General features: G+C 37.6%; 1 protein-coding gene across 4 annotated transcripts; it reads left to right on the top strand.

Annotated features, from left to right (window-relative positions):
- Positions 1–1,906: 1,906 nt before the first annotated feature.
- On the top strand, positions 1,907–20,638 carry hat1 (histone acetyltransferase 1). 4 transcript variants are annotated; one of them, XM_074659318.1, is made up of 11 exons: positions 1,907–2,013; positions 4,073–4,144; positions 4,240–4,315; positions 6,864–6,984; positions 13,255–13,431; positions 14,546–14,667; positions 15,262–15,366; positions 15,710–15,816; positions 16,365–16,516; positions 17,284–17,400; positions 19,961–20,638. In XM_074659318.1, exons 1-11 carry the CDS (start codon positions 2,007–2,009, stop codon positions 20,129–20,131), a joined length of 1,227 nt encoding a protein of 408 aa, XP_074515419.1. In that variant the 5' UTR covers positions 1,907–2,006; the 3' UTR covers positions 20,132–20,638. The 4 variants fall into 4 exon arrangements, with proteins under 4 accessions (XP_074515419.1, XP_074515420.1, XP_074515418.1 ...); XM_074659319.1 differs by lacking the exon at positions 1,907–2,013 and adding an exon at positions 2,039–2,163; XM_074659317.1 differs by lacking the exon at positions 1,907–2,013 and adding an exon at positions 3,833–3,863.
- Positions 20,639–22,244: the final 1,606 nt, after the last annotated feature.

Here is a 22,244-nt window from a genome sequence, read left to right as displayed (position 1 = left end):
TTGTAATAAAAAATCTGAACATGTTTATGTAACTACTGTACTGTTTTTTTTGTATGTATTTCATTGTTTTTATTGGATTGTTTTCCACTGTTTGGTAAGGTTTTTCTGCACATTTTGTGAACTTCTTGTTGTTGTTTAACTTTTGTTGTATTTTTAAAATTGTTAGTTTAGATTTTTCTTCCTTTTTTGTTATTGTTTTTTTTCTCCTGGGGTTGGGGGGAGGTCCTTTGTATAAGCCTGTGGCTTCTTGACCTCTCCTGACATATTTCTTGTTTTTTTTTTCATTGACTGGATTTTGTGCAGTTTTATATATGTGCAAATAAAAAATAAAAAAAAACTGCGTTGAACTTTTGAAATAAAGTATGGAAAAAAGTGAACAGCTAGTTAGGTAAGCTAATCGAAAAAACAAAACAATTAGCGTTATGCTAAATTGAAATCAATCCATAACTAAAATAATCACTATTTGCAGACCTAATATAACTCATTTCTGTCTGTAACAGGGCGTTTTTTCCGTTGAACTCACCTCACTGTCTTCCAGTAATTCTTTGTTCATGTTTATTCACATTACGGAGTTATAATAGTAGTAAAGTCACAACTTTAACAGTTTGTTTTATATAAATCTACAGGAAAAAAACTACTTCCGGTTTCCACCGGAAGTAGTTTTTTTTATTACAAATAATATATATATTTTACAGTATAAAAGTAATATATAAATAAAATAAACTATACAACAAATAACATGTAAGGAAAGGAAAAGATACAACAAGAATACAAACAAAAGAAACAATAGATGGTCTGTTAAACAATTGGAAATACATTTCTGAAATGTCTAAAAACAATCTAGTAGTTTTTGCCAATTTAGAATTTGAGTTTTAAGTTTTCAATCACAGTCAAATATGTTTTAAAATCAGTATCTTTAAAAGTATAAAAGGAGGGTGTTCTTTTAAGCCAGCTAATTGTTCACTTTATAAAATACCAGAAAAGAAGAAAACGATATCTCAGGATTCTTAAATTGATTTGTTAACATAGTTATGACTATATAAATGTATATATATATTTATATATATACATTTTCGATTTGTTCTATTAGTTTAGCTTGCTAGCTGTTCCCTTTGTTTAATACTTTATTTCTAAAGTTCAAGGCAGTAGTTACATAAACATGTTCAGATTTTTTATTACAAAAAAAAATCAGCAAATATATTTTACAGTATAAAAATAATATAAAAATAAACTATACCACAAATAAAATGGAGGGAAAAGAAAGATAAATAAAAAACAAACAAACAATAGATGGTCTGTTAGATAAACAATTGGAATACATTTGTGAAATGTCTAAACAATCTAATAGTTTTTGCCAATTAAGAATTTGAGTTTTAAGTTTTCAATCATAGTCAATTATTTTTTTAAATCAGTATCTTTAAAAGTATAAAAGGTACCCTCCTTTCATACTTTTAAAGATACTGATTTTAATAAAAACAACTTTGACAGTTGTTTTATTAAAATCTTTTTTTTTTATTTCAAAATTACAGTATACATAGTAACAGCAGAAAACATTAAAAACATTTACATACAAAAGAAGCATTGCGAAAACATAAACAAAGAACACAAACACAAAAGGACGACAGAAATGAAAAAAAAAAAAACATAAAATAAAAAAAACACACAATAAAAATAAATAAATAAGTAGATAATAATAATAAAAAAGACCACGCGAGAGTATGACAATAATATCACTTATACACAGATCTTGCATACATTCATTGTTTTCATTGCTTTTTTGTTATGTGAGGAAGAAATTGTTGACACATATAATTCCATTTCTTTCATAAATACAAAGAAATTAGGCTTTTTTTTGGTAAATTTGTTTTATTAAAATCTAACAGGAGCATTAAGAAAACAAAAACAACTACATCCGGTTTTAACCGGAAGCACCCGGACCCGGAAGTGGTCGTGATTCCGCGGGTCTTTTGGGACAACACAGCTACAACACACATCAGGGTGCAGAAATGGCGGGTAAGTGGCTAAAACGCTTTCATGCTTTAATACTGTTGTCTTCGTTTTAATGCGTATTCACCGACACATGCACGTCCCGCTTTAAGCCCGCTGGAGTTGTAAACTGAGCCTGTGTGATGTGTTCACAACAATAGCTGGCTAAGCTAACAGGTACATTGTATAGCAGCAGGAAGGGCCTGCTAGTAGCATGCTATCAGGCTGTCATAGCATGCAGTGTGTTTGTGTGTTTATGTAACGCCTGGTTATCCAGTTGAATGCGTGCCTAGAGTATATGGATGGATGCTGAAATACTTACTTTGAGTAGGTAGTACAGTTTCTTTCCCTGGGACATACGGACACTGAACAAACAATACATCTGTGCAATATTAATGCACTGAATGTGAAATACATTTGTCTGTGCAACACATCCTTGATGCAATATACACCTCAAGTGCAACTACCTTTGTTTACATTTGATTTATTACATCTACCCTACCTATTTTACAAGTGCAGTTACCTCTGTTTACATTACATCTATTTGTTTTATTGTATCTAGACTTTATGCAGAATAAAAAAAATATATTAAAAATACAAAATAAAAATATAAAAAAATATAGACTTTATGCAAAATAAATATCAAAGTTTAAAAAACAACAAAAAAAACAATATCAAAACTGACAATAATGTGTGTATACGTTTTTACTCAGTCATGCAATATATTGTATCTAGACTTTATGCAAAATAAAAAAATATAAAATATAGACTTTATGAAAAATAAATATCAAAGTTTAAAAAGCAACAACAATATCAAAACTGTGACAATAATGTGTGTAAAATAAATCTGTGCAATATTAATACACTGAATGTGAAATACATTTGTCTGTGCAACACATCCTTGATGCAATATACACCTCAAGTGCAACTACCTTTGTTTACATTTTATTTATTACATCTACCCTACCTATTTTACAATTGCAATTACCTCTGTTTACATTACATCTATTTTTTATATTTTATACTTCTAGTGTAACACTTCTGTGTATATTTATTTATTACATCTACTTTACCTGTTTTATATGCTTTATAACTGTGTGTGTTTTACCTGTTATATGTTTTATCTGCCTCGTTTAGTCTTGTCAAGTATTTTTTTTAAAGCACTGACCAGAAGTGGCAACTGTGAATCTCGTTGTATTTAATACAGTGACAATAAAGCTTTCTATTCTATTCTATACCTTTTCCCACATGCCATAACTTACACTAACCTGCTTAGGTTATCCTTGTAGAGCAGCTAACATTAAACACAGGACACTGAATCTAGCTATATACCTTTTCAAGCCATTCATGACCTTTCTATGTTACTCCATGGAGTGCTTAGATGAAGCTAATGTACCTACAAGTTGGGAATGGATTAAGGGGGTTATTATAGAGTCCACAAGTACTGTGATTGGTCAGCATGGGCTGCTTGTGTTTTTATCCTGCATGTTTCTGATGACAGAAGAAGTGTTGATAACATCAGGCACACATAGGAGCATCAGAATTTTTGCCAGATATCTATCTGCTCTATGCACAACCTCTTCAATGTTCCCTAGGTACATTACAGCACAATTGTTTGGAATAGCATATCCCATAATGTCATTAATAGTTACATTTACATCATTCCAGAAAGGCTTTAGTTTAGTGCAGCTCCAGAAAACATGGGTATGGTTGGCCTCCAGATTGCCACAGAGCCTCCAACATGGTTGCTGGGTCTTTAGCTGTCTGCTTTTGATCCGTGTTTTGATTTAAATTCGAATCTAAATAGTTTTATTTGATCACATTTGTTTCAGAGTGATACCCAGCTTGCTAAACATTTCTGATGTCTCAATCCGCTGGTAACGTTTCAGTGATCATTGGAGATTTGCTTTTCTTTTTAAGAAACCTGCACCGCTTGTTATTGTGCAGCGAGAAACAGATTAAATCATTAAACTCTCAAGATTAAATGGAGAAGTAGAGATTGGTTCGTTAGGAAAAAAAATTGTTAAAAACTGACAAGAAAACTCTTCATTTTCCACATGGTTTGTGTGTTTATGTGTTTCCTCAGCCGTAAATACCATGGAGAAGAAACTGGCTGAATACAAGTGTGACACCAATGAAGCTATATGCTTGAAGCTGGGTAGGTTTATTTTCGCTTTATTGTATATGTTTTGTAAATGAATATGATTGCCAATGTATTGTGACTTAAACTGATTGAACCCCGTCTTCTCCCAGTTCGCTTTCCGGAGGATGTTGAGGATGATGGCACTACTTTCCACCCTGAGTACAGCCACCAAATTTATGGGGACGAGTGAGTATTTTTTTTGTCATTGTTATTTTTCCCTACTTGTTATAATGATACAGAAATTTCACATAGTTTTCCCTGAGCAAAGAAGGCCATGCCTCGCTTTACATTAATCCAAATATTATATTCACACCTGTGAACTGCCACGAACAACTTGTTTAACCATTTGACTTTTAGCAGACACCCAGGAGCAATAGTGGGCCAATGTGCTTTGCCCGAGGGCACCTTGATGATAGGTTTTTAATGTAAATTTGGCTGAAACGAATCCTGTGGCTCTGTTCACACTAAAATGTGTCTGGAATGGGAGTATAATGACGGTTCACAATTCAGTTTAATACGTAATACGTGGCTCATAGTTCGATAAACTCACAATTCTTTTATCAAAGGTTGACTTAAAATAAGCTAGTGTAGTGCTAGTAGAAAAATCCTCCCTCAGTCATAACATGTGAAATGGAAGTATCTAAAAACTATTTGTAATTATAGGATGAATTCAAACTAATAAAATAGTAGCTGATTTGTGAAAGTTGCTGCAAACCTCAGTGAAAATGTGTGGTCATATACAATCAAACGTGAGCCGGAAAATGATAAGAGTGGTTTCTTGAGAGGTATTTGAGATATGTTTTGGTTTCGGGTGAAGGGCTGTCACAATTATGAAATTTTAATTGACGATTAATTGTAATACAAATAGTTGCAATTAACGATTCAATTGTTGGTAATTTCAATTCCTGCTTATTAAAATGATGCGATCGTTGGCAAATGAGTGTCTATTCATCTTCAGATAATTTGCTGAAATAATCTTTCACCTCTGGCTCTGCTGCACATAGATTTATTTTAGATAGCTTGTTCTAAAACTGTTGTGTAGGCCGACCTAATATAGTATCGAAAAGGTGGTTCAAGACCATTAATTAATGTAGAAGGATGCAACGGGGTAGAGAAACTGAAACCGTAACTGTAGTGTACATCACTATTACTTGACAACTTTACTGCTAATTTCTCTTCTGCTCTGACCGGCAACATCTGTCTGCTCTGATCGCACCCACCTTACTCTTATAACACATTTCCATCAAAACTTTTTTATGTGAATTATCTAATTAGAAAAGCTGGATGGAAATGACGACTCCAGCATAACTTTCCCCAGCACTGTCAAATGCACAGCTGCATCCATAAGGGGAGACTCTCCGCTATAAATCAAGAGAACCGTTATCAGCACCTCTCTGTCATTTTGTTGCTTCGGATAGCAGCAAATACTCTCTCATATGAGCCAGAACAGAAGAACCTACCCAACAGCAGTAAGATCTGGACAGCCAAGCTCTCTTTCCAGGTTTTTTTTCCTGACATTGGAACCGTATGCTCAGGTAGACACTTTATTTACCCAGCTGACGGAAACACCCCTGATTCACTTTCTATTTGTTGCCACGTTTGTAACATTGGCTTTAAATTCACAGATTGTGGAATCCAACCATTATGCAAAATGGTTGCGTTCACTTCAAATAATCGCGATCAGGCAATTTGTGTAGTAATTGCGACAGGCCCATCTGCAGTCTATCTCTACTGGATCTAAACACAATATAGGTATACTATCTAAACCCAACAACATACTTACTTTACAACACTGACATTGCTTAGTACAACAGAACATGTGTGCTTTATGTGTGTCACACATGATACAAGAAAATAGGGATCATTGTTCAAAGAACAAAAGCTTAGCAGTGAGATAGCAGCAAGGGCTCCAGCATACTTATTTTGGATTTGGCATGTTCTCCAGTGTTGAATCGCATCATTATCACATCGTGAATCAATAAACGTGGGTTGGCTTGGTGAAGCCAGGGATTTGATTCAGTAACCTTACCTAACCAAACCACTTTCTCTGACCTTTAAGCACCTGCCTTTCCCTGTAACTTGCTGATCCCTTTGAGTATTTACAGAAAACTGTGCCGCTACAGATTTGATGTTTTCTGCAAAGGTTAAATCATGTGAACATGAACAAAGATCTGTCTTGCATGTTATTTTAGTCCCATTATAACCCTAATGTGATGCACAAAGAGGCATTGCTGCTCACTACATTATTGGCAGTGACACCTGTGTCTGTGTGTAGGCTTACAGTCGCGTGTCGTTATGCTCTAAATTGCATTTCCAAATTAGTCAAAACTAGGATTGGTTATTTTTGCACTTGCTGCAATCAGCTCAAAGGGAACTCGGTAATTGGGGCATTAATTATTTCAGCAAGCGTAATTGCTAGTAAAGCTCAATCACACAGTTGCATAATGATGAAATCTATTTTGCTATAAACTGCCAGTGATGTAGTGGTGAAAGAAACAATGCAATGCAATGCCAGACGGACCTACAGTAAGTTTACTCCAGGTGTAAATTTAATAAAAGTCAGTAAATAGAAATAATCAGATGTTATTAATTGTCCCCCTGATATGAATTCATCCTAGACTGCACAAAGCATAAAGTGTTGGCTGTTTTGTTATTTTCTGTTTGCAAGCCACTGTTTTATTTTTAAAAAAACAATAGGTAACCTTTTTATTGATTCCAATCGCTTTGTCTGCAGTGAGGTCGCTTTTGGATACAAAGGTCTTCAGATACAGCTCTTCTACACTGCTGGGAACCTGAGCACCCTCTTCAAAGTGAAATATGCCTCAAAAGTCACCGAGGTGTTTGATTGTGTGGAGGTAGGACATGCATTTCTTTATCCCTTTTAGTTTAGATGTTCTAGCACCCTTAAATGTGACTATTAGTGCTGTGGCAGGATCACTGCTTATTATACTTGTGAGAGCCATTTTCTTGTGTTATTGCAATGATGATGGGTAACCATGTAAGGGATAATGTACAGCGCATCGGGGTCCGGCATCACCACCCATAATGACCCGCTCGCTGTACATTATCCTGCTTATTACATGGCTACTTACTAAAGAACTCAATAATTTGACACAAAATGTTGATTTAAAAATTGTCCTCAAGTCTACGATCAGAACTGCGTCCATAGCAGCGGTCTGCTACTCAGAAATAACAGACTGTAAAATGCTGTAATTGACCAATGAATTGAGTATTCAACAAAGCCGTGTGTGGTGCTTATTGTCTACCAGTATAAACGACATATCCCTTAAACATGCACAAGAATCAAGGTGTGATCTAAACACGTTTTTATCAAAGCTGCTCCAACATGCTTTAACACAACTGTCTGATCTTGGGGTGGATTTTGACGTGCTGTTGAATCATGAAGTTGGTACCAACTCAGTCTTTCACCAATTTTTTGAGGTGATGATTGTGTGATGTCACTAACTGGATAACTTAGTTGAAGTTTTTTTTTAGTTTAGTTGATGACTGATAACCAAAGTCCAGCATCCAGCAGCTAAAGACCAAGAGATTTTGCCAAAATGTTACCAAAGCTTAATGGCGGGTGAATGTTGGGCTTCCAGTCATGAGGTGGCTGATAACAGGAATCCAATGGGATGTTACAGTATGTTACTCTGTGTCTGCTGGATGTTACACAGAATTCACACCAGACAGCAGCAAAGTGATAATCACATTTTTCTGCGGCTTGGAGGCGCGTTCATGTGTTTCAGGCGGGAAGAAATTCTTTGTAACAAAGGTCCACATGTCACAGGGTCTGTTTCCTGATTGGCTGCAGGTGCTCTTTGGCCCCACTTCACCAATCAAAGTTAAACTTTCCCCAACTTTTAGTTTGGCCGTACTTCACCGCAGAATTAAAGAGTCGTAGCTCATTCCGTAGACATTGCATGGCAGCTCGCTGCAGGCCGCTGCTCTGGTGTGAACTTGGCATAAGAAGGTACCTGTTTGCTACAAGTGTGCCCGAATATGAGAAATGTTTGCTCCAGCATTGCAGGCATTACACACACACCATTGTAAACAAATCCATGAGGTTGAATCAGGGGAAGGTGGCAAGCAAAACGTCCGAGAGGTAAATAATTTAAGACAAACTGAAAAAATATGGCACAGCTGTAATCTGACTCATGCCGTTTGCTTGAGGAAGACACTGATGAGGGAGGCCACCAAATGGTCTGTGGAGTCTCTGAAGGAGCTACAGGGTGCCAGGGCTGAGAGACACCGTGCATTAGACAGTCGTTGACTGAATGCTTCAAAGTGGACGATTATTCTATGATCAAAATCAAGCTTTTGGGCCAGCATACTAGTGGACAGCAAAATGAAAGCAGTGTATTACAGAAAAATCCCAGAGGAAAACCTACTGTACTCTGCAAGAGAACTACAAGTTGGGGAGAAGATTTACTCTCAGTTGCCCGTTTGTTAGGTACACCTGGCTAAAACTAATGCGGACCCTGCAGTAAATGCTACCTTCATGAAGGTTATAATGTTCAGTTTCAGTTGAAGCTGTTAAAGAGAGATGTTGACTCAACTTTATGATCCTTTTGGAGGCTGTGTGGTGCTGTTGAATTGCATTATTCATCAGAATATAACACATGTCGATCACTTACACTTTAATTACTATCTGTATATATGTATATGTATATGCATATGCACACATGCACCAATATATCCTCATTTGTATATACTGTCTTATCAGCACTTTACTAGTTTGCACTCTGGTTAGATGCAAAATCTAAACTTATCTAATTATAATGAATGTTTCTAATATTTACATTTATTGCACTTATTCATTTATTTACATTTATAATCGATAAGAATAGACAAACTATTGGTATTATTAATATAAAGATTTGTTTTTACTTTACCATTAAAGAGGCTTTTCTGATGACCTCTAAAATGTAAGTATTGCGAAACAGTAAAACATAAAAAACATGCTGTAGCATGTTGGTAAAATGAAGAAAAAGACATTTGGCGTATTTTGCGTGTAGTTGTGAAAATGTTAGTTTTGATACCCCGTGTCACATATAATTTGTGTTTTGGAAAAACTAACAGCAGGCGACAGCAAAAAATGAAAATGGAACAGGATTTCATTTTTTATGTGTCATAATATTGTGAAGTAGTTATTGTATGACAGAAGGATTGTGCTATCAATTATTTTTTACAGCTAGTAGATGGACCTAAGGTGCTCTTTTTTTTGTCACCATAATGTTGTTTCTTCACGTACTGAAGTAACTCAGAGGCTCTCTGGGTGGTGGCATTATTCCTGTAAGAGATCTCCTGTTTTGTTAGACTAAATCTGAGCCCACCGCGGCCCCCCCGTGCCAGCACACTAATCCTACTCCTCCCTGTCGGAAGAGGAGGGTTTTAAAAAGGTTTTATACATGGGGTCTAACGTGAGGCATTGATTTTTTTTAGAGGTTTGTGTGATTGAATCAGCGGGAGGAGTAATGTGACACGGTTGGATATCTTGTATATATATTTCCACTGAGCGAATTGTTGCTCAAGTCATCAACAATCAAAATTGTTGAGGTAGAATATCTTCAGTAGGTTTATGATATTCAGGTATTTAATACGAGACAACCCTTTTTATGTAATGATGGAACTTTATTACTCTGTTAATGACTTGACACTTGGTTTTAATGTTCCTCTGAGAGTTGCGCTGCTTAGTATGTAAAAGTTTCTGCTTTTTTTAATTGCCACACATAATAATTTACATATCAACAGCCAGTATTTGGACAAAAACGGACAGTAAATTGAAATGCTTTAAATGCTCCTTCTCTGAGACTTCACAAAAGGCCACTGGCAGCTTTGACTATTTCCTGAAGCTGTCAATGCGACAAACACGCAAAACGAATACAAGAAGTAGCCCGGGCCCCTATTGAGGTCAGATGATTCAACTCTGGGACATCTGTCCTGTCTGGGAACAGCAGGGGCTCCCCCCCTGGACAATGTGGCCTTCAACTGGTGGTAGTGGGAGCAACTTATAAACTCACCAGGATTTGGTGTTTCTGTGGATGCACTCAAATTATAAATAAATAGGGATGCACCAATCAGACTTTTTCAGTCCCGATAGCGATACCTGGGCTTTGGGTATCGGCCGATACCGAGTACCAATCTGATACCAGTGTTTAATTAATAAGCTGTATGCCTCGCTGTGTGGAAGTGACTGGGATCATTCTTTTATGTGTAAGGCAACATCAGGCTTGACTTAAACATTGCTTTCCTAACTTTGTAAAACTAAATGTAACAAATAGGGCTGTCAAACGCGATTATTACGCGTTAACGCATATTTGTTTTAACGCACTAATTTCTGTAACGCATTAACGCATCTTGAGATTTTTAGGTTGTAGCGGACTCAGTTTTAAAGCTAGAGTGAAGATACTGCTATCATATGAAACTATAACACCATAGGAATCCATTGGTACCAACCATGTCATACTAGCTTGTAGCGAAGGAGAGTAAATAACGCTCCAAACTTAGGCTACATTTTGGCAAGGAAAAGCTGGAATGGCCATTTTTAAAGGGGTCCCTTGACCTCTGACCTCAAGATATGTGAATGTAAATGGGTTCTATGGGTACCCACGAGTCTCCCCTTTACAGACATGCCCACTTTATGATAATCACATGCAGTTTTGGGGCAATTCATAGTCAAGTGAACACACTGAGAGCTGTTGTTGCTTGTTGGGTTTGAGTTTGCCATGTTCTGATTTGAGCATATATTGTTTATGCTAAATGCAGTAGCTGAGAGGGTTTCTGGACAATATCTGTCATTATTTTGTGTTGTTAATTGATTTCCAATAATAAATATATATATACATTTGCATAAAGCAACCATAATTGTCCACTCCCATGTTGATAAAAGTATTAAATACTTGACAAATCTCCTTTTTAAAGTACATTTTGAACAGATAAAAATGTGTGATTAAGTTGTAATTAATCACGATTAACTATGTGCAATCATGTGATTTAAATATTTTAATCGACTGACTGCCCCAGTAACAAATAAATACATAACCTAGATATAAATTTACCGAATTGTTATTTATTATTATAATAATAAATCACACGCCAGCAACTTGGTAAAGAATCTTCAAAATTAACAGGAATTATTTACATTAATTACAAATTGCAACAAATTAGTCAAAACTTAAACAGGAATCAAAACTCCAGTATATAATGTATATAGTATATAAACATCGAATTGAATTGAGTATATCGGCTCCATCGTCACCGATACCCGATCCAGCTATTCAAGTCAGTATCGGACCAATATCCTGTCCGGTATCGGTGCATCCCTATAAATAACCCCATGGTGACAGCCATGTTTCCTTCCGATAGGCATTACTTTTATCTCTGGTAACTCCGGAAAAAAAAAAAACTTCCATGGCAACCAATTGACTGTTTTTAAAGCTAAAGAGAGCCATTAGACTTTTGGGAACATAGTTTGAAGCTGATATTCAGACTGAAATGTGATGGCTGGCTTACTGTCTGTCTGTGTGCCACTACTTTAGTGTTGAGCGTTGACCCCTGAGTGTTCACCTTGTTAAGGGTTTGAGTGCAGCTGGTGTAGAGGTAGAGCGAGCGAGGGGAGCAGCAGAGTTCAGGCTGCATCTGAAGAGTGTTTGTCTCTGAGTGCATGTGGACGGTCGGGGTGCGGTGCAGCTGGTGAGAGAAGAGCGCGAGAGACGAGAGGGAGGTAGAGATGGAGTTTATGCAGCTGCCACGTTGATACAAGACTCTCATCATCGCATCACCTTCTCCCCTTTAAATCAGCCAAAAACACCGTGGCGCTGGACCTCTCACAGAAAATGCTGATTTTTAGTGCCAGGCCTTTTGTGCGCATGGGCTGGAAACTGCTGAATGCTCATAGTAGTTATGTCATTATTTCTATTACATTCATAATCAATATGGATGTGTAACTTACAAAAAAATAAAGCCAATACTTTACAAATAATTCTAAGCAGAAAAAATGACTGCAAATTTTGAATGTAGTACGGTCTTTGGAGTAGATTAATGCGATGAAATAACACCAACACAACAAATTAGATAGTTTGTACTCCCTTTGTGCTTATTGTTAGAAATCAAAGACATTAACAAAATGTTCTAAAGGTACTTTGTTAAGTTATATTCATGCCAAACTAAGGCATCTATTCTGGAAGGCTGTGCAATTTAGTGTCTAGTATGTAGGAGAGTGCTCGGGACAAAGGGACTTGTTTGTCCATGGCCTTTTAAGTATGCTCCTTGTTCCTTAGAAATGTGGCTGAACAATTACAATGGTTAAGAGGCATTCAGCTGCAGGTGCATTACTTCCAGTTAGATATTAGCTGATGTCTGAAAGGAGGGGGAATTAGCAGTATGTTGTATTAGCCTTTTGTAGTGCATTTTGCTCAGACCTTCTTCATTTCCCAGTTTTCAATGCCGAGCAGCAAGGGTCTCTGTGCTGAAATAATGCCCATCACACATGTAAATGGTGTGAAAGGGCTGCTCAGCAAAGTGTTCTCATGTCAATCCTTGTGGAAATGGATACAATGCAAACATTACAGCTGAACTAACCACAGGTTGCACTGAGTAAAAAGTCCAAGGGTAGGGCCCCTTTGTCTCCGAGGCTCTTTGAAAAGCGCGGGGGCAAATTCATTTGATTGGGTTCACTTGGCAGGATTAGAGGAGAGGCCTCTATTATGGATGCCCCAAAGGTTTGTTAAGTTGAGATCAATTCATACGATTTTATTTCCCAGTGAGAAGCAGAAATGCGTTTATTGTGGCAACTTCATCACATATTCATGGTTTAACATAAGTAGTAAATGTACTGATTTAAGTGGTCTTTTCAGCAGGGAGGGGGGGGGGGGTGCTGCGGTGGTCTCTGCTCAGCTGACAGTTTTAATTGCCTAATGGTTTTCTTTTCATTGGCACAAAACTTGTATGCTTCCAGTTTTATTTTATAGGATTTGTTGCACTTGTTCCACCTCTATGAACATACAATCTGTTTACAAGACAAAAAGCTCTGATTTAAAAACACCTCACTGGTGACATTTATGAAAACAAGTCTTACAAACTTATGCTAGATTGACTAAATTCATGCACGTTGTGTTTTCCAGCCAGATGATATCGAAGGGAAAATCCGGGAAATCGTCCCCGCTGGGTTCACCTGCAACGCCGACGACTTCATCTCGCTGCTGGAGAAGGACGCCAATTTCAAGCCCTTCGGCACCCTGCTTCACACGTACACAGTCCACAGCGAGGAGGCAGGAGACCTCACGTACCAGATTCACAAGGTACAAGCATCACTCACTGCCTCACCAAGCTTTTGATATCAGTCTGTAACTTTTTATAGTCGCCGTTACTCTTTCGATTTAAAGGCAGGGATGAGATTAAACTCTAAACTAGTGCTGCACGATTATGGCCAAAATTATAATCACGATTATTTTTATCAGTATTGAGATCACGATTATTCATTAAATTTAGGGACGATCTACTTTTATTGCACTTTCACATTAGCACTGCTTTCACTTCAATGTTATGCTACATCCTGCTTATGTAGCCTATGAATCTTTGAATCAAAATAAAACTGGTCCTTATTCACTATAAGCAAAATGTAACTAAAATTGTATCAAAACTTTTTACCCAAAATGAAATCAACAGAGCACTGCTGTCACTTTCATGTTGTGCAAACATTCCTGCTAATTAACAAATCTTTTTGCATCAAAATAAGATTTCAAATAAAGTTCCCTTTCACCTGAATTCAGTGCATTTTCATTTTGCCATCTGCTCTCTGTTATATAACAGAAATATACATTACATTACTCTTCTAGTCTGGACTGCAGCCACAGCATTCAGGAAAGTTGTTCACAGGTTTGCACAGTATAGGGTACGCGCGCATGGGCATGACAGCTCCCCCAAAAGTGAAGCCAAAACATCTTGATCGCCCCCTGTTGGCTGGCTGTTATTAAACGTCAATATCACCGTCGATCATATTCATTTTAGGGCTGTCAAAGTAAACTCTACAATAACACGTTATGGCAAATTCGTTTTAACGCCACTAAACACAACGTGTGATTTTTAGGTTGTAGCGGGCTCCGTTTTAAAGCTAGAGTGAAGATACTGGTATCATATGACTCTGTGAAACCTAAGGAATCCATTGGTACCAACGATGTCACTCTAGCTTGCCACAAAGGAGGTTAAATAACGCTCCAAAGTTATGCTAAAGTTTGGCGAGGAAAAACTGGCATGGCCATTTTCAAATCAGTCCCTTGACCTCTGACCTCAAGATATGTGAATGAAAATGGGTTCTATGGGTCTCCCCTTTACAGACATGCCCACTTTATGATAATCACATGCAGTTTTGGGTAAGTCATAAACCATATCTGTTTTTGCCGTATTCGCCCCCAGGCTGACATCACCTGCCCGGGATTCCAAGAGTACCACGAGCGCCTGCAGACCTTCCTCATGTGGTTCATAGAGACTGCCAGTTACATCGATGCAGACGACGATCGTTGGGACTTCTTTCTTGTGTGAGTGCCCTCCTTAATTGACATCATACCCCCCCACACACACCCTCCTCTACGCCCACCCCTACCCTAAAGCCTTTATTGTGTCATTGAAAAACAAAGCCCCCCTTTGTGGCGCTTGTGACCAATTACCAGGCCAGTTTGATTATATTGCCCCTGTAGGAGAATTGTTGATCAGGCAAGAGCTTCCTTTGTGCCAAAAGCCCTTTTCAGATTTTTCAGGGGCAAGAGCTGAATTGAATACTGTTGTCTTTTGAAACACTGAACAATGTCTTAACAGTAAAAAGAGCCTCTGCCAGTGTTTTCTTTACCCTGGCAACTATTAATACTGACAATGGGGAAAATGGACTGAAGTGATGTTGAGGAGCTCAGTCCCTCCTCCAACCCCTTCTCTTCCTCTAAGTTGCAGTACTCCAATTAAGTGCATAGTGTATTCAGGTTGTAGCAGGTGTACCAATCGGGGCCTGGCTGCTCTAACATGCTGACGTTAGGGGAGGCGGGGGGCGAGGGGTGGGCACGAGAACAGAGAGGCTAAAATGGACACTGCATGGGAGTGTGCCTGTAATTGACCTGTTTGCCTTTGTGTTTTATCTGCAGATTTGAAAAGTACAATAAAGATGGGGAGACTCTCTACGCAACTGTTGGCTACATGACAGTTTATAATTACTACGTGTACCCAGACAAAACCCGACCACGTGTAAGGTAATTGCCGGGGCAGCACGTGCCTTCCCATTCTTTTGTATGGAAAAGGAGTGGAAAATTATACATTTCTTTATCCTCTTCCCAAAGAGCCCAAATTACTGGCTTATATAGCCAACCATTCAACCAGATTTTGTTTCATTACCAAACCAGGGTGATTTGTATCTGAAAACAACTTTATAGATAAGCCTTTGATGTGATTTGATTTGTTGCATTGGTGGATCAGGATAACAAATCTATTATTTCCTGCTCAGAATTACCACATAAATTTGTTTTTGTGACTAATTTTGAACCAACCTGTTTCCTCATTGGCTCTGTGTTTGCGTCTGCACTTTTAACTAAACAGCCAAATGTTGATCCTGCCTCCGTTCCAAGGAGAAGGTCATGGAGCTCAGCTTCTGGAGGCAGTGCACAGATTTTACTGCAGCCTGCCCAAAGTGCAAGACATCACAGGTGAGCTTCTTGATTTTTTTTTTTTTTTTAGCATTTACGGCGTTGAAGAAGGCGTGGAAGGATGAACATTTAATCTGAGATCCTCACGTCTCCCACAAACAGTTAAAATGATTTCTCTCTGCAGTTGGTGGATCCAGGGGTTGAGTTCATTTGGAGGGCTGGCATGTATACCAGAATGTGCCGAGGCTCTATTGAAACTAGTTGGATCGAAATAGTTTCTTTGCATGGAGACAGAGGATGAATACTAAAGAGGCGTCCTTTGAGAGAGGAATCCTTTTCAAGAAAGAACTTAACATTTAGCAGCTGAATAGGCACAACATTCCTGCTAAAAGTTCGTCTGGCCTCGACTAATATTTATTCATTGTTAGTTATAATTAGCTTCTTGAAAAAGTTTTGAAAATATTCGAAATGTCAGTTTTTGTCTTTTTTTGTAGACCAAAAAATCCTTTCCCCGCTGACCACTATATAAACTGTGTTGACCCAAGCTATGAGGTATATTGTAAATGATTTGAAAACTGTTAAGTGAGTTTATTTGTGTTTGTTATCAGCTGAAGATCCCTCTGAGAGCTACGTGAAGCTGAGAGACTACGTGCTGGTCAAGTTTTGTCAAGGCCTGCCGCCCTTCGCCGCGGACAAGCTGCACCTCGGCTTCTCAGCCGACATGGCCAAAGAGGCTCAAGAGAAGTTGAAGATTAACAAGGTGCTGTATGAGGCTGCAACAGATGATTCTTTTTGTTTGTGTTCAATAAATAGTTTTGTCTATAAAATGTCAGAAAATAGTGGAGAAAGCCCGTCACAATTTTGTAGAACCCCAATTTGAACTTTATAGTTCGTGTTTTGTCCAGATAAGTCCAAAACTCCAAAATATTCATTGTACAGGGATTACATAAAACAGAAAAGCAGCAAATCTTCACATTTGAGATGTTGGAACCACATTATGTTTGTATTGATAAATGACTTATGGATTATCAAAATTGTTGTCTGTCAACTAATCCATTAATTGACCGTTAATCCCAAATGCAACCGCTTCAACATTAAGACTCTAACTTTAAGCTTTACAGTATGTTTGATTGTAAACCTAGGTGGTCATGAGGGTTACCAGGTCTTTAGCAGATGGAGGCCTTTACTGATCATTTCACTCACCTGTATCCGTTATATAAACTCATGAAATGAGATTCAATCACATCCTTTTGAGACTAGAGAACGGTGGCCATGATCAGAGTATTGCTAAAACTACTACTATTTGATTCTATTTTGTTTCATGTCACTGGTTATCATAGCGTGGAAACTGTGATGTAAATGGATTACGCGGTGGCTTTTCTTGAGAAAACGTTGCTCTCCTCAACAGATAACTAGAGGCCTGATTTATCATAAGCCCTGAATAGCTTAGAACCTCCTGTAGCTATTGTGCTGTGCACAATGAGGCATACCAGTTTTGTTCATATAATTTTTCCTCCTTCTCTACAGAAACATGCAAGGCGGGTGTATGAAATCCTGCGTCTGAGAGCAACAGACATGAGTGATGAAGAAAAAGCAAGAGAATACCGTTTGGAGGTGAAGAAGAGGCTATTTGGACCATACAGGGTGAGCTTTTAATCATCACAGCTTCAGAGTGGCTCACATGCCAGTGTGAAGAGGGGTTAAAAAAGTGCATGCAGAATGACTTTCTGATTAAGTGATTTCCTGATTTATTCAGAAATAAATCTGAATGTCAACTCTGTTGCTATCAAACAAGAATCCAGTGTGCAGTCCTCTACCTTTTGTTAGCATAACATTACAGCTGTTCGGTGCAGGAAGCCAAGTGTGTGGCATACACTTGATCGGCTTACAGCTCCGTATTGTCACTGTTTATTATGTTACCTTTTAAAACAGCGGAAAAATTGATCTTCAGTCCCGTTAAAATTGATAGATTACTAGTGCCGTATTGTTGCAGCCACAATAGGGCGCACCAGGCATCTGAGGTTTTGCTGCTGCTGGAGCTTTTTTCTATTCAGGCACATGTCATTAGTCAGGATTTGCATTTCTTTGGGAGAAATAATTTTCATGAAAGTGTGTTTGAAGCACTTTGTCAGAAAGCTGCCTCTATTCAGACTTCTGTAGCTTTGCTCTTGCAGCGCTTTTCGAACTTCATCAGGAAAACAGCGCAATTTTATGAAATCGCTTTTGTTATTTTCTCATGTTTCTTCTGGCCAAGTTTTATGTGAGTTTCAGAGATTTAGTGTAACAGACTTAAGCCTGGCGAACAGAATATCATAAGCTTCTCTGATTCTGTTTCACCACACTTGACAGTAGGAAATACTGAGCAGATCTGTGTGCACCAACATGTAACACCCTACATCCTGTTTTGCTTGAGACATTTTATGTTTGAGCTGCTCGCTGAGACTTTGCATACCAGCCATTAGAGAATTTGCTGTCAGCGAAGTAACCACATGTCTCCAAAAAAAGGCAGAGTCTGACGTGGAAATGACCTATGTGGTGAAGCGGGAAGTAGGAATTCCTTGGGAGAGTGGCAAGAAAAGATCTGGTGGCCAGATGCAGAGCGTTTTTTCCTTCCCTGAGGAGATTTAGCATGTAGTTAGTCGAATGGCAGAAGCCGCTGCTCTGTGAATGTGAGGGGGATTATACATTTCTGCTCTTACCCCCAAATCCCCAGGGAGCACGTCTGCATACATGTGCGTGCAGGATTTTTCAAGCAGCAGATTGCACTCGACTGAGTGAATGTGTACTTTGTTCGTCCATATCCAGCACCTTTCAGAACTTCCACTGTTTGTCCCACTTTCTAATAATGCATACTTTATAAACTGTAACTAATGGATTCCTTAATTGTTAATAAATAAGTTGCTAATGCTTTCAAGATCAGCAATAAGCCATTAATACCATTTTGTTTGCCAGGTACATTGCCTGGTCTATATCCTTATCTTGCATAACATACTTTGTCTTTAATTCATCATGCAGAAAGATCCCTCAATGGACATCTCAACCACTTCCGAGACACGTCGCTAGAAATGCATTGCCCGCAAAACCATTGTTTCCTATGGTACAGCGCGCCTGCCGTGCGTTCCTGCCGTGCGTTCCTCTCTTGCGTCGCGTTTTTCTACCGATTTCTTTAGATGTGCATAAAAGTCAAACATTTTCTCAAGTTTTCAGTGCCAGGCGCGGAGTCACACCTCTCGTCAGTGTCACACTTGACCCAGGCAGCCAAGGAAATCAAGCAAGAGGCAGGCTTTACTACTTTACCACTTCCTTCCTGTTTTGATGCGGAAAACAGTTTTTCAGTGAAGAGTTCATATTAGTTCATTAGTAACAGGCCGAATATGATCCAAAAGCAGAAGTTAGTGATCAGATCAGATACATCCATTGGTAATGATGATTATAGCCACCATAACCACTATGAATATGGTACAATATACATCAGTCTCGGTTCTGACATCTTATCCATATCTCTCCAATTAGTTGTAGATGTAGTAGTTTAGCTTAGTTGTAGTTATAAATAGGGCTGGGCGATAATTTGATATGATTATTTATTGTCTTTCAATGGAATCGTATCGTGACGAAATCTAATATTGATATCGTGATACACAATCGCGTTATCTAAATCGATAATAACAAGCACATACAAACTCAAATTTCTCAGAAAATCTGATCAAACTCATCAAATGTTAAATCTAACTATTGTCTTAATCTAATTACTCTGTATTAGTGTGCATGCATGTAAACATAGTCAGTTTAAAGCTGAAAATATTCATTTTTTTCTCTATAATTTCTCTAAATTTTCTCTAATTAAATGAGAAAATACTCCATACTTTTCATTTGTCAAGAATTTAATTCACACAGGAGTATATACAAAAAATAGGCTTTACCACGTGTTTATTTCATATAGACTTGTTATTTATTTATTGAACTACCAGAAAACATGCTATATCGTGATATATATAGTTATCGAGAAATGAAATTACCTATATTGTGATAGAAGACTTTGGCCATATCGCCCAGCCCTACTTATAAATCCTTTATAACATATTCCTTATGAGAAAGTAGTACCTAAATGCTGATGAATTACTGAGCAGGTTTATATGCCATTGGAGGAAGTGACCAAACTGATTCAACACCTCACCTGTGTGCGTTTTGTGCCGTTGATGTGCAGAAGAACCAGAGGGAGCTGACGAAGATGAGGAAGTGCCTGCGGCCGGAGGAGCTGGTGTCCCACATGGATCAGATGGACACTCAGACGCAGCACGAGGAGCTGGAGAAGAGTTATCAGGTCGTTGTGGAAGACTACAGGAGAATCATTGAGAGGATTGCGGCGCAGGCCTGATCAGACTCTGAGATGCTGCCGGCCTGGAGCCCACCCCTCTCAATCATACAGGTGGTCTGCCCTGTCTGTACAAAGCCCACAACAACACAGACTTTAGCTGCAACCAAGAGGAAACTTGATGTAACAAAATCGCTGTTTTAATTAAAGAGTGTTACAGGTTTATTGTGGCTGAGTCGTTGGATAGATTGCAGTGGAGAAGATCTGTCTGTTTCCCAGCTGATGTTGATACAGTAGAGGAGAATGGTGCAGCTGGAGGGTTGAGACTTCCTGTTTGTCCCATGAGTGTAATCACATTGTGTGGGATTAACTGATGTGTAATTTTTCACAGGTGATAGGAGGTCCACTACCCTGCTTCTTCTCCATCAGTAGACAATTTTTTAAGATCTTTTGTCAAAACAGTTCCCAATGTGTGTTTTGAAGCACTTCATACTGAAAATAAAAAAAATACGTTTTGTATATTGCTCAAATGGTGTGATTGTTATTGTAGATTAAAAAAATAAAAAATAGCAATTCTGTATCTTTTTTCATTTAGGTTTTGATTTGAACATTTTGACACCGTACAACATAAAACAAATACAAACTTGCTTGCATTTAATTTGGACACAAGACAAGCAAACAAAGAATAAATACAAGAGATAAAGTAATAACTAAACATAATAGGCAGTCAATTAGAACAACCCTTTCACCCAGATGTGTGCTGCTAACTAATACTCCATACCTTTAGGATGTTGCACAATAAAAGTACTCCACCACATCTCTATAATAGTTTGACTCACAAATGACAGATTAAGAGTACAGCCACACTGAAGCCAAATAATAATTTGAAATGCTCAGATTAGCCTGCTAACTTGGTCATAATAATAATACTAGCATGTTGATGTTTAGCAGGTATAATGGTATAGTATTAGCATGCTAATATTTTGCTAATTAGCACAAAACATAAAGATGAGGACGATGGGAATGTCAGTTTTTCATGTGTTTTGTCATAAACGAAAATATAGACCTTTCACTTGTAAACGTAAACATTCCAGATGTGTCTCAGTTTATTTCCTGTTGCAGTGTATGTGAATGACATCAGCTAACAGGAAGGACATGAACCGAAGCTGTTGTCCAGCAATGCAATTCCATGATGGTGCAAGACAAAAGGTCAGGGGATCAAAGTTTTTACAATTCATCGTGGGAACCAAGACGTTCTGTACCAAATGACATATGGGAATCCATCTAATGACCTAACTCAGTTAGGTTAATAGAATACATCATTTGGGAACCATGAATATCTGTACAAACGGTGCCATTCCTTCAAGTAGATGCTGAGATATTTCACAGAATATAAACCTCATTGCCATTCTGTTGCCTAGGGCAACAGCTTTGGTCCAAGTTTACTTCCTGTCATCTACTGCATTAGCAAACATTGCAACAGGAATACAAAAGGGCCCATTTAGAATGTTTTTGTCATAGAAACAAAATAGAAGTGTCCTTAATTTATTTCTATGGTTTATGTTGTCACGTTTGCCTAGGAGTCATAGTATAGTATAGTAGTACAGTATATCGAAAAGCCATAGTATAGTATTTTGAAAAAAGTCATAAAAACGTCATAGTATAATATGTCTAAAAAAAAGATACTATACTATGTCAAAAAAGTCCGTACAGAATGACGAAAAAAGTAAAAAAAAAAAAATCATGGTATAGTACAAGAAAAAAGTTTTAAAATGTATAGCATGTCGAAGAAAAAGTGAAAAAAAGTTTTTTAAAAAAGTCATAGTATAATATTTCAAAAAAAGTCATAAAAACGTCATAGTATAATATGTATAAAAAAATCTTACTATACTATTTAAAAAAAAAGTCAGTAGAGAATGACGAAAAAAGTAAAAAAAATAGTCAGGTCGAAAAAAAGTCAAAAAAGTTATGTGTAATAAAGTAATAAAAAAGTTATAGTGTAGTTTATCAAAAATGTCAAAAAAGTAAATAAAAAAGAAATAAAAAAGTTAATGTATAGTATATCAAAAAAAGTAATGAAAAGTCATGGTATATTGTGTCAAAAAGTAAAAAAAAAAAAAAGTAAGTCATGGTATAGTACGAGAAAAAACTTTTAAAAGAAATTTATAGTATGTCG

This window comes from Sebastes fasciatus, chromosome 14, assembly GCF_043250625.1.
Source record: "Sebastes fasciatus isolate fSebFas1 chromosome 14, fSebFas1.pri, whole genome shotgun sequence".
In the NCBI taxonomy this organism is placed as follows: domain Eukaryota; kingdom Metazoa; phylum Chordata; class Actinopteri; order Perciformes; family Sebastidae; genus Sebastes; species Sebastes fasciatus.
Note: the sequence above shows the minus strand (reverse complement) of the source record. Positions and strands in the feature narration are given on the sequence as shown.